This window comes from Musca autumnalis, unplaced genomic scaffold (assembly GCF_047663935.1).
Source record: "Musca autumnalis isolate F117 unplaced genomic scaffold, ASM4766393v1 scaffold_2, whole genome shotgun sequence".
Taxonomy (NCBI): domain Eukaryota; kingdom Metazoa; phylum Arthropoda; class Insecta; order Diptera; family Muscidae; genus Musca; species Musca autumnalis.
In genome coordinates, this window is record NW_027411755.1 from 134,176,498 (window position 1) to 134,193,014 (window position 16,517).

Sequence of the window (16,517 nt, forward strand, 5' to 3'; positions counted from 1 at the left end):
GCTCGAATAATATCTTCGGTCCAAGGAATATTTCTGTAGAAAATTATGAAAATCGGTCCAGATTGGGACATAGCTCCCATATATATTAGCATCTGATATGAGGTAAATAATGCACCAAAAAGTAAAAATACAGCTGATTGTCACTTCTACCTTATATAAATGTACCTTGACTAAAATTATAATTGTTCATTCTCTTAGTCCCAATTAGGCGAGTTTACTTGCGGCAATTGTCAGTTTGTGGGTGAGAGAGGGTGTTGAGAGGCAAAGGGTTACCATATACCTCACCTCTCTCTCCATCAAACTGACAATTGCCGCAAGTAAACTCGCCTAATGTAAATTGGGACTTAGTAAAACTCAATTGTAAATACCCCCGTTCATATTCGTTTATAAAATAGTTTTTACGAAATTTTATAAAGTAAACTTCCAAAAAAGTTCAATACCTTTTTATAATAAATCCAAAAAAAGATGAATATACAAAAACGAAATGTGTAAAATAAATTGAACAAAGACAAAGATGAATTATAAAAGGAAAAGGAGTCTCCATTAAAATCCGTAAAATATACAACAAAACCTCCTTAAACTTCAGCCACACCACACATTTCACCACGTACTTCAAGCCATTCTGCAAAGAGAAAAGTTAACAAAAAGAAAAAGAAAAATAATGAGAAGAAAAAGTGGAAAAATATTTAAATACGATTTTTTTCTTTTTTGGCTTTTGTGGTTAAAATTTGAAGGAAATGGAGATTGCAATAATGTTGCCACAAAGATTGACACTAAAATCGCCATTTCGCTGATTTTTCTAAATTAATTTCTCCTTCTCTTGTCTGCTTCATAATTCCTATAACTTCTATATAGAGGAAGAATAAAATCCATGATGAGGTATCCGTGTGAAGTGGATGTCTTTTTTGGTAATCTAGTTGAAGAAGCCATCTTTATAGGGATTCTAAAGATGATTTCTCGTCCATTAGAGCTGAATTTGAGAATCTTTAAAAGCGATTTGGATAGAAAGTTTTTATAGATTATCTAAACAGGAAGTCTTGACAATCTTCTGGCTGAAGAAGAAGAGAAGTCTTATTGGTTACTGAACGATTTTAAGATACTGTTTTCTATTTTGGGACTTAAGTCCGCAAAGGAACATACAAATTTTGGGAATTGTGTCCGTGGACAGAACACTCAAAAAAAAGAGATTTTGTAAGGCAAACAAGATTTAGTGCTCATAGTAGTATTATAGTGGTATAGTAATGCTCATATAGTAGTGCATAGTACTAGTATATGCCTAGAGATGGACAGTTGGTAAATACCCAATGGGTAAATACCCGGTAAATTGGGTAAATACCGGGTAAATACCCATTTGTGGGTATTTATTTGGGTATTTACTATATTGAATCGCTAATACAACATCTTAGACCCTATTTCTGGGTTTAGGCTATGAAATCGATTCAAAATGGATAGTTTTACAATACTTTAAGCAAGTGGGTAAATACTTGGGTAAATACCCGAGTATTTACCCAAGTGTTGGGTAAAAACTCATTAACTGCCGAACCACTTGACGTAGGCTGACAAAATTTGGCTCAAATCGTACTTATTTCAAGAGAATATCTAGCATTGAAAATGGGGTCTCTGGGTCCATGTTTTGATATAGCCCCCATATAACCGTACCTCCCGATTTAAGGTATTTTTTGTCTATTTGCCTCATTGTACAATCATAGTGGCTGAAATTTGGCATAGTGAGTTCTCAATATGTAGCAAATACCCTTGCAAAAACTTGTCAACATAGGTCCACGTTTTCTAATAGCCCCCATATAAGTGTACCCCGATTTCGAGTATTTACCCAAATTTTGGGTAAAAACTCTTTAACTGCCGAACCACTTGACGTAGGCTGACAAAACTTGGCATAAATCTTTCTTATGTCAAAAGAACTTCTGGTACTGAACATGGGGTCTCTAGGTCCATGTTTTAATATAGCCCCCATATAGCCGTACCTCCCGATTTAAGGTATTTTTCATCTATTAGCCACATTTTACAACCAAATTGGCTGTAAATTAGCACAGTGAGTCCTCAAGGAGTAGAAAATATCCTTGCAAAAATTTGTCAATATAGGTCCACGTTTTCTAATAGCCCCCATATAAGTGTACCCAGATTTCGAGTATTTACCCAAATTTTGGGTAAAAACTCTTTAACTGCCGAACCACTTGACATACGCTGACGAAATTTGGCTCAAATCTTACTTATATCAAAAGAACTTCTAGTACTGAACATGGGGTCTCTGGGTCCATGTTTTGATATAGCCCCCATATAGCTGTACCTCCCTCATCTATTAGCCACATTTTACAACCAAATTGGCTGTAATTTGGCACAGTGAATCCTCAATGAGCATTAAATATCCTTGCTAATATTTGTCAACGTAGGTCCACGCTTTCTTATAGCCCCCATATATGGGTACCTCGATTTCAAGTATTTACCCAAATATTGGGTAAAAACTCTTTATCTGCCGAACCATTGGCGTAGGCTCATAAAATTTGGCTAGAAACTTTCTTATATCAATAGTATTAAAAGTATTGAAAATGGAGTCCCTGGGTCCACTTTTTGATATAGCCGTACCTCCCGATTTCAGAAACCCATATTGGGGCCACAAGAAAACGTGGACCTACGTCGACAATTTTTTGCAAGGATATTTTATACATATTGGGAACCCACTGTACCAAATTACAGTCAGTATGATTGTAAAATGTGGCTAATAGTTAAAAATACCTTAAATCGGGAGGTACGGCTATATGGGGCCTATATCAAAACATGGACCCAGGGACTCCATTTTCAATACCCTTATTACTATTGATATAAGAAAGTTTTGAGCCAAATTTTCTCAGCCAACGTCAACTGGTTCGACAGTTAATGAGTTTTTACCCAATTTTGGGTAAATACTCGAAATCGGGGTACCCTTATATGGGGGCTACAGGAAAACGTGGACCTACGTTGACAAATATGTGCAAGGATATATTATACACTTTGAGGACTCACTGTGCCAAATTACAGCCAATTTGGTTGTAAAATGTGGCTAATAGATGAAAAATACCTTAAATCGGGAGGTACAGCTATATGGGGGCTATATCAAAACATGGACCCAGAGACCCCATGTTCAGTACCAGAAGTTCTTTTGACATAAGTAAGATTTATGCCAAGTTTTGTCAGCCTACGTCAAGTGGTTCGGCAGTTAAAGAGTTTTTACCCAAAATTTGGGTAAATACTCGAAATCGGGGTACCCTTATATGGGGGCTATTAGAAAACGTGGACCTATATTGACAAATTTTTGCAAGGATATTTTCTACTCCTTGAGGACTCACTGTGCTAATTTACAGCCAATTTGGTTGTAAAATGTGGCTAATAGATGAAAAATACCTTAAATCGGGAGGTACGGCTATATGGGGGCTATATAAAAACATGGACCTAGAGACCCCATGTTCAGTACCAGAAGTTCCTTTGACATAAAAAAGATTTATGCCACGTTTTGTCAGCCTACGTCAAGTGGTTCGGCAGTTAAAGAGTTTTTACCCAAAATTTGGGTAAATACTCGAAATCGGGGTACCCTTATATGGGGGCTATTAGAAAACGTGGACCTATGTTGACAAGTTTTTGCAAGGGTATTTTCTACATATTGAGAACTAACTATGCCAAATTTCAGCCACTATTATTGTACAATGAGGCAAATAGACAAAAAATACCTTAAATCGGGAGGTACGGTTATATGGGGGCTATATCAAAACATGGACCCAGAGACCCAATTTTCAATGCTAGATATTCTCTTGACATAAGTAAGATTTAAGCTAAATTTCGTCAGCCTACGTCAAGTGGTTCGGCAGTTAAGGAGTTTTTACCCAAAATTTGGGTAAATACTCGAAATCGGGGTACCCTTATATGGGGGCTATTAGAAAACGTGGACCTATATTGACAAATTTTTGCAAGGATATTTGCTGCTCCTTGAGGACTCACTGTGCCAAATTACAGCCAATTTGGTTGTAAAATGTGGCTAATAGATGAAAAATACCTTAAATCGGGAGGTACGGCTATATGGGGGCTATATCAAAACATGGACCCAGAGACCCCATGTTCAGTACCAGAAGTTCTGTTGACATAAGAAAGACGTAAGCCAAATTTTGTCAGCCTACGTCAAGTGGTTCGGCAGTTAATGAGTTTTTACCCAACACTTGGGTAAATACTCGGGTATTTACCCAAGTATTTACCCACTAGTCTAAAGTATTGTAAAACTATCCATTTGAAACGAATTTACAACCTAAACCCAGGAATAGGGTGTAAAATGTTGTATTTGCCATTCAATATAGTAAATACCCAAATAAATACCCACAAATGGGTATTTACCCGGTATTTAACCACCGTGTGGGTATTTACCGGGTAAATACCCGGTAAAAACCATCTCTATATATGCCGCGCCTGCCTGGCTTGCTTTCCTGCTTCATTTCTTACATAACAAAAATAAAAGAATAAAGCAGGCCGAGCCAATTTCGAAATAGATTGCCCTTTTCTTCTTTATTCTTTAATTTTTGTTATGAAGCAGGAAAACAAGGTAAGCAGGCGAGGCAGCTTATGTACCCAGGCCTTAAGTCCAAAGGGAAAGCCTTCCCATAGCAGACCTAGTTCGGTTATATCAGCGAGATCGTGAAGGAACGACGTCAGGAATAAAGTAGTCGCCCAAAGGCTTCGTCCTCTTCTTCTTTCCGCAGCTGCGGCAGTGGTCGTTGTGTGGTAGATTTTGACGATTTGCATGATTATCAACAGCCTAGTGACCGCAATAAGTCTTGCCATGTTCCGTCGATTTTGGCTAATCAGGAACATTATGCGTTTGATCTTTTACAATGGCCATGTAGATGTTGATATATCACATGTTTCAGTCTGGTCCCATCTGACTTCTGCTTGTGATGGATAGTATTTGAAAATATCCCCTATAACTACTCCCTTTGATGCTGCGACTGACGCCTTAAGAAGTTCATTTGAGGATGATACTGATCTGGTTATTTCGGTTATTTTTCGATATTTGGAACAACATATGTTCATATCGCACCTTCTCAACAAAAGGGTAGTAACACAAAATTTCTTATTTTTCATTAGAGACAAGAAACTGTTGTTAAAGTACTGGTAACTCTGAAGACAGGAAGAGTGGTATAATGGTAATTTTGACTAAAGAGTAGACAAAATAAAAATTTTACAGTGGGTGGAGTTGGGAATTATGTATCGTTTTTTAATAACAAGTAGAATTTTCAAAATTTTGAGTTACTACCCTTTTGTTGAACAGGTGCGATTTGTATATCTTCCTTTCCAATTTTCGCATTGGAATCTAGAATAATTTTATTGTCAATGTCTCTTATTGTATGTACCTCCTAGGCGGCCAGTTCTATGCAATGGATTGACTCGGAGGAATCTTGGATCAGGGTCCGTCACCTCAAAAGTGATGTCTTTGTGTTCGTATATTTTTTCACTATGGAACTGCAATATAAACCGAAATACCTGCTCTGAGGACATTTGATCCGTGTCGGCATAGAGAATAATCAGTTATGTTTGTCAGATACCCATTAACCACATAACAATATCGGTGAGATGTAATGTATGTAGGAAATGGGTGCACATTTTATGCTGCTCTGGTCTTAGCCGCCTCCTGGACTACTGCGATAGGAGTAATGTTGCTGGTTGCTGTGCTACAACATCATTCAGAATGGCTCCAACTTCGTCGCCGGAATACAGACGCCCCAAAATGCAGCATCTACACTACAATCCCACTGCAGCGGGTTCTTTCGTACTAGATTGACCCGAAACCATAGTGTTTCGGCCAGCGGCTGCCAACCCAGCATCACGTAGGTTTTTAGAAACTTGCGTCGAAACTCTCTACGCTACAACAACAACAACATATTGTTGTACAGCAGCGCGGAAATAAAATTCTAGAAACATCATAGTCGCCGGGATCTAGGAAACAAAGTTCACCGTCATCAGTAGCTTGCAGCTTTGCGGTATTTACAATGTTTTATGAAGGGTAGGAGGAGGACTTGCCTTTTTTATACACCAGTCTATCCAGTACAGACCGTACAGACCTATCCCGGTTGAGCTTGACTCTTTAGAGACCCATATATGGGACGTAACCGGCTGTTCGTAGAGCACCCCGAGAGTGATAGGGAGAAGAGGAGTGTGCTACGCCGTATAAGTGCCGTTCCACAATTTACGATGGGCGATGTTTCAGACGTCGAATACGCATAATCGAATAAGTTGTTCCCACATGAAATCTCAGTTTTAATGCTTAAGCAACTGGATGAACCCTGAGTTGAGCATATGGCAAGTGTCCTCAATCTATCTTTAGCCAACCATATTGCACCAGAAACCTGGAAAGTTGGGAGAGTGGTCCCGATATTAAAGCCACCCAATTCTGCCAGCAAAAGCGAATCGTAAAGGGTGATATTCCTCTTGTCGCAAGTAGCGAAAATTCTAGATGCGCTGTACCTTAAAATGATGCGGAGCAGCTGACCCACATCCGCATGGATTCCGGAAAAAACACCGCACCACACCACAACAGCATTACACACCAAATCCACTCATATTAGTGATGGACTCAACCTGAACAGGTCGTGTAACCAAACAGTCATGGTGGCTCTTGAAGGCCTTTGATATCCTCAACCATGCCTACCATTACCATTTCCTCCAGCTATGTTTGAAACGTTGGATAATCAATTATATGTGTGGACGCCAGTCGTTTGTTGAATTCAAAACTAAGAAGTCCATGACCCGTAGAGTGAGAAAGGGAGTTCCCCAAGAAGGGGGATAGTTCCGGAACTGTGCAACATCTACTTTTCTGAAATTTCACAACCTCCAGGCGGCCTAAAGAAATCGTAATGCATGCAAATGTTTGTAGGATTTTGGAGTCGGGTCCTGCGGTTGATGATATATGTGATAGGTTAAATGTCTACATTGCTGACATAGTGCAGTTCTTCCATCTGCGGAATATGAACATATCCGCTACTAAATCCATTGTCACACTGTTAAATAATGGCTTAAATAAGGCTTCCCTTGAACATATTGGTCGATGTAGTCCTGATTCCGACACAAATTATGCCAAAATATACAATAGCATGTTTAAGTCGTCCGCTCTAGCCACTGATATTTGCGACAAGTTTAAAAGTAGGGACAAGGTCCTCAAGTCGGCAGCACTTCGGGTGCAGACAAAGTAACTTTGTTGTCATCATACGAAGCAATAGCTCTACCCAGTGGAAAAATATTCAAAATTCCGCACGGAGGACTGTAACAGGGTGCAGGTGCACCATCTTCACGAAAATACGTAGACTTCACCGATGCATCAGAACATATAAGATGTTGGCGGTGCAGTATATGTTTGGGTGTTATTGCCGTTAGCATCCCTGCCACAATCTAGTGGACAGGCTTTCCCCACCCAGACACGTCAGTTGAAATCTTCATGATCAAGAGAGAGAGGTCTAAAGGTACATGCTAGAATCTATAGATCAACGAGCTTATCAGGCAAGACTGAATACCATTCACACTGACGCAGCTGCGCAGGTGATACAAAGGTCCAATTTGAAATCCGTACTTTTGAACCATCTGCATCTACAGCAGCAGAGGAACACCAGCTGCCAATCCAAACACGAGCAGTTTTAACCAGTTAAGATCCTGATGATGCACCCTCCTGAATTCATATTAGGAGCGAACTGATGACACGATAACAATCTAATAGATAGCCTTTCCCAAGCGAAATCCTATAGATCAACGAGGTTTTCACAGTAATGCAGTTGCGCAGGCAGTATAGAGGTCCAGAAGAACACCATCTACAAGGCAAACACGCATGATTTTAGCCCAATTAAGATCCGAACGGCGCAGTCGCCACAATTAATATTGGGAGCTAATTAATGACACGATACCATGGCCAGCACGAACGAACGAAGAACGAAGACTAAATACCAAATTTCAGCCATTTCAGTGGGATATTGAGGCCACAGCCTTTAAAATACCGAACATCTAGAGGTTCCGTTCTATGCTGGCTATAAGAAGACGTTGAACTATCCTGATAATTATATTCTGGAATGTTTTATAAATTTCAGCCATTTCGGTTGGATATTGAGGTCACATACTTCAAAATACCGAAAATCGGCAGGTGCTCTTCTATGGGAGCTATAGGAAAACGTGGACCTATACTAATAATTCCCTTCTGAAATGTTTTATTCTCCCATCGAAGGCTAAATACCAAATTTAATCCATTTTGTTTTGATAATGCCGCTGAAAACTTCAAAATACCGAAAATTGGGAGGGACCGTTATACGGAGGCTATATGAGGATGTAGACCTATACCGACAAATTTCTGGTGGAAGATTTTATACCCCAACGAAGATTAAGTACCAAATTTCAGCAATTTCAGTGGGATTTTGGGGCTGCAACCTTTAAAATATCAAAAATCGGAAGGTACTGTTCTTGTTCATCTTCCGATGTTGACCATTATACAGTACTATCGTAAATACTGTGAGCTGTATCTTGATTTCAACAGACAGACGATCAGACGGGCATGGTTATATCGATTTAGAATTTTATGCTGATCAAGAATACATATACTTTATAGGGTCTCCGGCGAATATTTCGATGTGTTCGAAAGGGAATGACAAATTTAATTATAGCCTCCATATTATGGTGGATGATATAAAAATTAAACAAGTAATAGAGATGCAAAATGTGAATTTACTCGTAAGTTCCCACGAACATCTCCGAAAAGACTTGTCGGTACAGATCTAGCCCTTAGTATAGCCCCATAGAACGGGTCCTCCCTATTTCCGGTATTTTGAAGGTTGTGGCCTCAATATTCCACCGAAATGGCTGAAATTTGGTATTTGGTCTTCATTTGGAGTACTAAACGTTCCATATAAAATTTGTCTGTATAGGTCCATGCCTTTATATAGCCCTATAGAACAGTACCACCCGATTTTCAGTATTTTGAAGGTTTTAGAATCATTATCACACCGAAATGGCTGAAATTTGTTACTTAGTCTTCGTTGGGGGTATACAACTTTTCGCCAAAAACTTGTAGGTACAGGTCTACGTCTTACCTAACGGTACCTCCCTATTTCCGGTACTTAGTCTTAGTTGTCGGTATAGGTCTACTTCTTCATATAGGCCTGATAGAACCTCCCTCCCTCGCGATTTTCGTTGTTTTGAAGGTTGTGGCCTCAATATTCCTCAGAACTGGCTGAAATTCAGTATTTAGTCTTCGTTGGGGGTATACAATTTTCCCCCTGAAACTTGTCGGTACAGGTTTATGTAGTATAGCCCCCATAGAACGGCACCTCCCTATTTCCGGTATTTCCGGTACTTAGTCTTCGTTGGGGGTATGAAACTGTCTCCCAGAAATTTCTCGGTATAGGTCCACGCATTCCTATAGCCCCCATAGAACGGTGCATCCCGATTTTGGTAATTCTGAAGGTTGTGACGTCAATATCCTACCGAAAGACTGATATTTGTTATTTAGTCTTCCTTGGGGTTATAAAATATTCCAGAAGAGACTTATCCGTATAGGTCCGCGAGTTCTTATATCCCCCTTAGAAGAGAACCTCTCGATTTTCGATATTTTGAAGGTTTTACCGAAATATCGGAAATTTCGTATTTAGTCTTCTTTGATTCTAAAAACTTTCCGCCAACAATTTGTAGGTATAGATCGACGTTTTGGTATAGCCCTCATGGAACGGTACTTCCCGAATTTCGGCATTTTGAAGGTTAGCCACATTGTTTAACAGAACATTCTGAAATTTGGTATTTAGTCTTCTTCATAAACGAAAGGAAACTAATTGTTCCATTTTTCTTCAATACAACACGTGGTGAAGGGTATAACAAGTTCGGCACGGGCGAACTTAACGCCGTTCTTAGTTGTTTAAATCAATTTTGTTGTTGTACGACACCACTTATCGAGAAGTTGTCATAGTCGAAATACTCAGAGATTATGCACTTCATTTTGCAGAGAAGATTTGTTACCGCCGAAAATTTTAATGTTCTTATCAGAAAACATAACATAACATGGGGTATGAAAGAACCAAACTAATATTTGTCCTTTTAAAGCTTAAAATCGTCAAAATGGCAACACTGTTTTTGTTTCAGGAAATTCTCCTTCGTAATAAAATTTGTATGTATGTGTGTAATTGGACAAGAAAAACCACAAGAAAATGTAAGAAAATGAGAAAAAAAGTGAAAACTTACTACCGCTGGCTAAGCAGTTTTCCATATCGAAAACGCAACGATTGCCAAAAATTTGAATGTATTCTTTGACTCTGCCATCAGCATCATTTCTGGCAATTCTGGCACAGACTGGATCATAAATATATGGACAAGCATGTTCGCAGTTATCACGTAGCCCTGGGTCAATATCCGTAATGCATTGCAGCAATTGAGTGGGTTTCCAGGCTAACAAAAACAAGAAGTAGAAACCACAAAAAAGAAAGTAGAAAAAGAAAATAAATTTCAATTTCTTTTAAAATATATTACGTGTCCGGCATGCAGGACATACGTACATACCTCTACCCCGACGACATGCATCATTCTCCATCAGACAAGCGTTATGAAAATATTTAATATTTTTATCATCGTTTTCATCCACTGCACAAATAGGATCCAAATTACGAGGACATACACGATTGCAAGAGTTGTTGGCCGTTGAAATTGTATTTAATTCGAGGTCTTCGACGACGATGCCAACGTTATCTAAATGTTGTTGCCTGGATGGACTGGCCCAGGTCATGACAACCAGTGTAAATACAACACTTAACGCAAAAAATAAACCGATGGAAACTGTTTTCATTTCTTTGACTTTCGTTTTAAACGCACAAAATAACAATGGCATCGAACTTGACGCTTCAATGTTTTATATAGTAAAAAGGACGGATGGATGTCCAGTTGTTATCGGAGATTTTTTTATCTCAGATTCCAAAATGATAAGATTATTGTGAGTAGTGTCCACATTGTAATAAAGCATAAGTAATTTAATGTGTGTCAATATTTCTACAATATACATAAATATGTATGTCGGTATGTTCTTATGTACGTGTATGTAGTACAGAGAGCCACTGGGGGCACTTATGTTATTTTCCTACCAGAACAAGTTAATAAACAGATAATTTGATTCGTCAATGGTACGGAACATAAATATAAATCTACTTAAATAGGTCGTCAAATCAATAATATCATACATTGAAAAATATGTCAGGACAGAGCAGATACGCAAGCGTTGCAGAAAACCAAAATCGTTAAGTTCGGCCTGGCCCTCCACCATAAATGATTCCGAACTGAAGTTGAATAATTAGTTTCCTTTCTTGTAAACAATTTTAAGTGGAGAAGTTTTTCGACCACTGATTCCCAAAAATGACTAAATTAGGTCAGAACCAGTTCCGTCGGGCCGAACGTTTTATACCCTCCACCATAACGTTTTCTGAACTAAACTGAAATAATTACTGTGTGACCACGGATACCCCAGATGCCTTAATAAGGTTAGGAAATGTAACCGAAAATATCTTCAAACTAGCGGCAACTTTATATGGGGGCTATATCAAAGTGTGGACCTATGTTGGCAATTTTTGGTGGAGAAGTTTTGTCGCCTCTGGCAACCTCAAATGCCAAATTACATAGTTCGGTCAACAAATGTAGCTAAAATACTGCAAACACCTAAAATTACCACTGGGAACCTCAAATATTGGATAACAAATGGCTCGGTCAAAAAATTTTGCTAAAATCATCAAAATACCGAAAATTGGGAAGTGCCGTTATATGTGGGATACACCAAAACATGGACCTATATTAACAATTTTTGGGGAACATATTTTGTGGCCACTGGGAACTTCAAATGTTAAATTACAAGTATTTCGGTCAAAAAATGTAGCTAAAATCCTGAAAATACCGAAAATCGGTAGTACCGTTATATGGAGCCTACACCAAAACATGGACCTATATTTTGTGATCACTGAGAACCTTAAATGTTATATTACAGGTAGTTCTGTAAAAAAATGAAGCTAAAATTCTCAAAATACCGAAAATCAGGAAGTACCGTTATATGGGGGCTACCCCAAAACATGGACCTATATAAACAATTCAACGGCACCTCCCAAGAATTGTAAACTGTCAGGAGCTTAGCCATACTTTTTGCCCGAACTATCTGTTATTTTTAGGTTCCCAGTGGTCAACATAGGTCCACACTTTGATATAAACCCCATATAAAGGTGGCGCCCGATTAAAGAAATGTTTTAATACATTTTCTGACCTTATGGGTTTTCGTCGTTACAAAATATCTCTATTTGAAATTGTGGACAGACAGGAAGGGAAAATAACTAATATGTATTTCATGGTGGAAAGTATAAAAAGTTCAACCCGGCCGAACTTATCGCTTTTTTACTTGTTAATCCTAAATGTTTAAATTTTTGTGGGGAAGGTACCGGAAGAAGTGGAGCAATATATTCTATCTTCGAAGATGACGTAAGTTTGGAGGAACGATCACAATGTGCAAAAATTGGAACAAAGCGAGGACTCCTTTTGAGATCCATAGTTGGTAGCTGTAGCATTTTAACGGATTTAGGGTAAGTATCTCAAATCACCAACGATAAACAACCTGATGCCACCTAAACGGCAAAGTTTTGAAAATTTTTAACTTTTAGGTAGGAGCTACCCAAAGAAGTTGGGCCGATATAGTCCATATTCATACTTTATTTAGGTGCGACAGAAACATTACGATGCGCAAGGGTTGTCAATCATTCATTTCCATAGTTATCGTGAACATCAGACACTTTAGTTGGTCACAGTGTATTTTTTAAGGTTTTCGAGCCATTTTGTCAGGAAGCGCCCACAAAAAACATTATATCGCTGTAAGCAGGACCACAAGAAGTACTTTCAGTAAAAATTTGCAAAGGATCTGTGAACGGCCTTTACACTGCACATAAGCATAAATATTGGACTTTTGTGAGGAAAGTCCGTGAAGATGTTTTCCAATATTTGGATTTACCTTTTGGATTTTAATATACGCTTTGAAGAAAATTAACGATGTGCAAAGTTTCGACCAAATCGGATACTAAAGTTTTCGTGCTCCTCAGTTTTTTGAGTCGGAGCAGGCAGGATTATTTAGCGCTATCAGAAAGTATTCACTTGCACCGATCACAATATGTTGTGAAAATCCATGCCATTCCGACAAGAGTTCCTAACTGCACTTGGGCTAAACATTTTGAAAATTTGTGTGGGAGGTACTTGAAGGAGTGAATCGTTATATGTAGTCCATATTTAAAGCTGATCTATGTGGAAATATTACGACGTGCAAAGTGTGGACCAAATCTATTGCTCACTTCGGAAAAACAGACAAATTGAAACTTTTGTGGGGGAGGTACTCGAAGCGGTATTACGAAGTTCAAAAATTGGTTCGAATCGGATGATCCGTACGAGAGTTATCGTAAGCAACAGCTAACCAGAAAGACGCTTGGATATGGCTAAATCGACATCAAATTGTCTGAAACGGATTTTTTCCAAACATACTTGGGGTCTAAAACTATAATTTCCATGATGTATATACCCACGTTAGCCTAAAGGCTTAGGGTATAAAAAGGTCATGCACAAACCACTTTTAACTGATATGATATATTACATAAAGTTATATATGATATAAAATTATATATGTAATGATATGACGATAAAATTAGTGAGAAACAAAAGGTTTCATCATCTTGGTTATGTCGTGTGACTCTAGAGCTTGTTTTCATTTATATATCTGCTTACAGTTACTTAAAAAATTGTCCAATGTGCTAAATCGCCTATAAATAATAGTTTATGTAAACTTAGGTAAAAACTCATTAAAATACGATAGAGGGATACGAGTTTTTAAAAAAGTGATAACCCTCATTAAATTAAATTGTGAAAACTAATTTTGTTGTACTAATACCAATTTTAATTAATATTTATTTTTATTTAAGCATAGTTCGTACCACTTCAGTTCGATTTTCAAAAAAAAAAAATCAGGACTATCTTATTTTAATTTTGGAAATTTTATCCTCAGAAGGTAAAACATTCTTGTAAAAAAATACATCCAAAACCCACTTTAGTAGCTTTATAGAAGGTGTTTCTAATACGATTTCAGCCCTTAGCGACCTTCATGTCCAATTTCAGAATTTGTGCGCATATCAAAAAAAACAGCCTTTTATTATCGTTCATACAATACCAAAATCGTATCAAATTTAGAACCTTTCGTTCAAAAAATTATCTTCTTATATCAACCCAATAAACCAAACGCGATGCTCATTTCCAACTCATCAATTCCCCCAAAACCAGTTATTGTACTATATATATAAATAATATATATAAATAAGAGCGCATTTCCGAAATCTCCTCCCAATTGATCAAAATTCCTGGTAACAATAAGAAATTATTCCAAATTCTGTACAATTTAATACTTTTCATAGTATGCATTTCCAAAGCCATCTCCATATCATAACCCTACATACCAAAAATGCAAAGGCATAGAACTGTAAAGACTGGAAAATATGCATAATGCACAAGTGTTTATGAAACAAAGTATATAAACATTTTACCAACAACAGGGGTATGTTAATGATAAAAACCCCATTAAAGCCCAATTTGGTTTATACAAATTGCAGCAAAGCAAAGATTTGGACTCAGTATTGTATTCCATAAAATCGCTTGAAATGGTTAACAACACTGTGCAACATTTTCAAGGTTATTTTGGGCAAACAAAAAAGTAAATTTTTGCGAAAGGCTATTTGGTTCAATTCTTAATAGTTTGGCAGTTACTGACGATAATTTCAGAAATTGTGTAATCTTTCCTATATTTTATCAATTTTGATGCGCTATATGTGGTTTTTCGTAGTTCGTCTGTTCGACATATAAGTTCTACTACTTTATGACTACAATATCGCTGAAGACTTCAAAGCAAAATTCTTATTAGTTTCTAGATAAAGCACCGATCAATTGAAAAAGGGTCGTTTTAGCCCGGTATAGATGTGGCCATAAAATTCAATCCCGATCTAAAAATACTAAACCCAACTAGGAGTTTTGTAGTCTTAATATTTACTTTCAGAAAATGCCCACTAGAACTTGTTTGCATTTTCAGTGTTGCACAGTGCTACTTAACAGAATGTTGTTATGATATCGTAACAGCAGAGCTTAACTCCATCTATTGACAAATGTTAGCAATTAAGTTTTCCAATCTTTATGTATTTAAATCTTTGAAAAATGATTGTAAAGGCCTGGGTACATAAGCAGCCCTGCCTATTTCCTTTGCTTTGCTGCTTCATTTCTGATATAATAAAAATAAAAGAATAAGGAAGAGAAGGGCAACCTAGTTCGAAATTGGCTCGGCCTTCTTTATTCTTTTAGTTTTATAATGTCAGAAATTGAGCAGGTGATCAAGGCAAGCAGGCGAGGCTGCTTACGTACCCAGGCCTTAAGAACAAATTTTAGAATTCCAGCTCTGTTCATACAACCGATAACAAATTTAGACCGATTTAGTACTTTTTGTAATTTATGGCTCTGTCCCTACATCCAATATCAAATTGAGTGCCATTTAGTAATTTTCGTATATTTATGGTACTTATTTCGACAATCACATATCTGAACCCAATACTGACATTAATAAAAAATAATAACAGCAATCTTAATTCCAAATCTCAGGATTTTAGTTCGTCTAACACCAAATTGTACCAAACTTAGTACGATTTAGCACTTTTCGTACCCATAAGTACGATTTTCCAAAACTACCTCAATCCATTCACCAAAATCAAATTGTGCCAATCTTAGTACCATTTAGTACTTTTCGTAAACATTCCAAAACCATCTCAATCCTACCCTCCAACATTTATCTAACTTCCAAATTTCAGGATTCCAGCTCTATCCGTTCACCCAAATCCAAATCGTACAAAATTTAGTACCATTTATTACGTTTAGTACCCATACGTACGAATTTTCCAAACTCCCTCAATCCTACACTCCAACAATAATCTTAATTCCAAATTTCAGGTTTCCAGCTCTATCCGTTCACCCAAATCCAAGTTGTACTAAATTTAGTACCATTTAGTGTTTTTCTACACATAAGTACGAATTTCCAAAACAATTTCCATATATCAACACCACTTTTCAACCTTGATTCTCATACCAAATTTCGAGATTCCAGCTATATTCAAAATATGCAATTGGTACCAAATTTAGTAACTTTTAGTAATTTTCGTGCACTTCTTCGAATTTCCAAAAACTCTTTTATAAATCTTTCAGAATTCTAGCTCTTTTCGATTCATGTCAAATTTTGGGAATGACCATATTTTTGGCTTCTGATTAAATTGCAATCGAAACATATGACATATGCAAAATTATGCAAAATGCACCTACACCGACAAATTTTAGGTGGAAAGTGTTTTACCCCCAAGAAAGACTTGATACCAAATTTCAGCCATTTCGGCGGGATATTGAGGCCACAATCTTCAAAATACGGGAAATCGGGA

At 37.5% G+C, this 16,517-nt stretch overlaps 1 protein-coding gene across 1 annotated transcript; it reads right to left on the bottom strand.

Annotated features, from left to right (window-relative positions):
- Positions 1-529: 529 nt before the first annotated feature.
- On the bottom strand, positions 530-10,852 carry LOC141393095 (enhancer of split M1 protein-like). The gene is made up of 3 exons (XM_073966044.1): positions 10,555-10,852; positions 10,240-10,443; positions 530-622 (listed from the first exon to the last, which is right to left on the bottom strand). The coding sequence occupies exons 1-3, from the start codon at positions 10,835-10,837 to the stop codon at positions 576-578; spliced, it is 534 nt and encodes a 177-aa protein (XP_073822145.1). The 5' UTR covers positions 10,838-10,852; the 3' UTR covers positions 530-575.
- Positions 10,853-16,517: the final 5,665 nt, after the last annotated feature.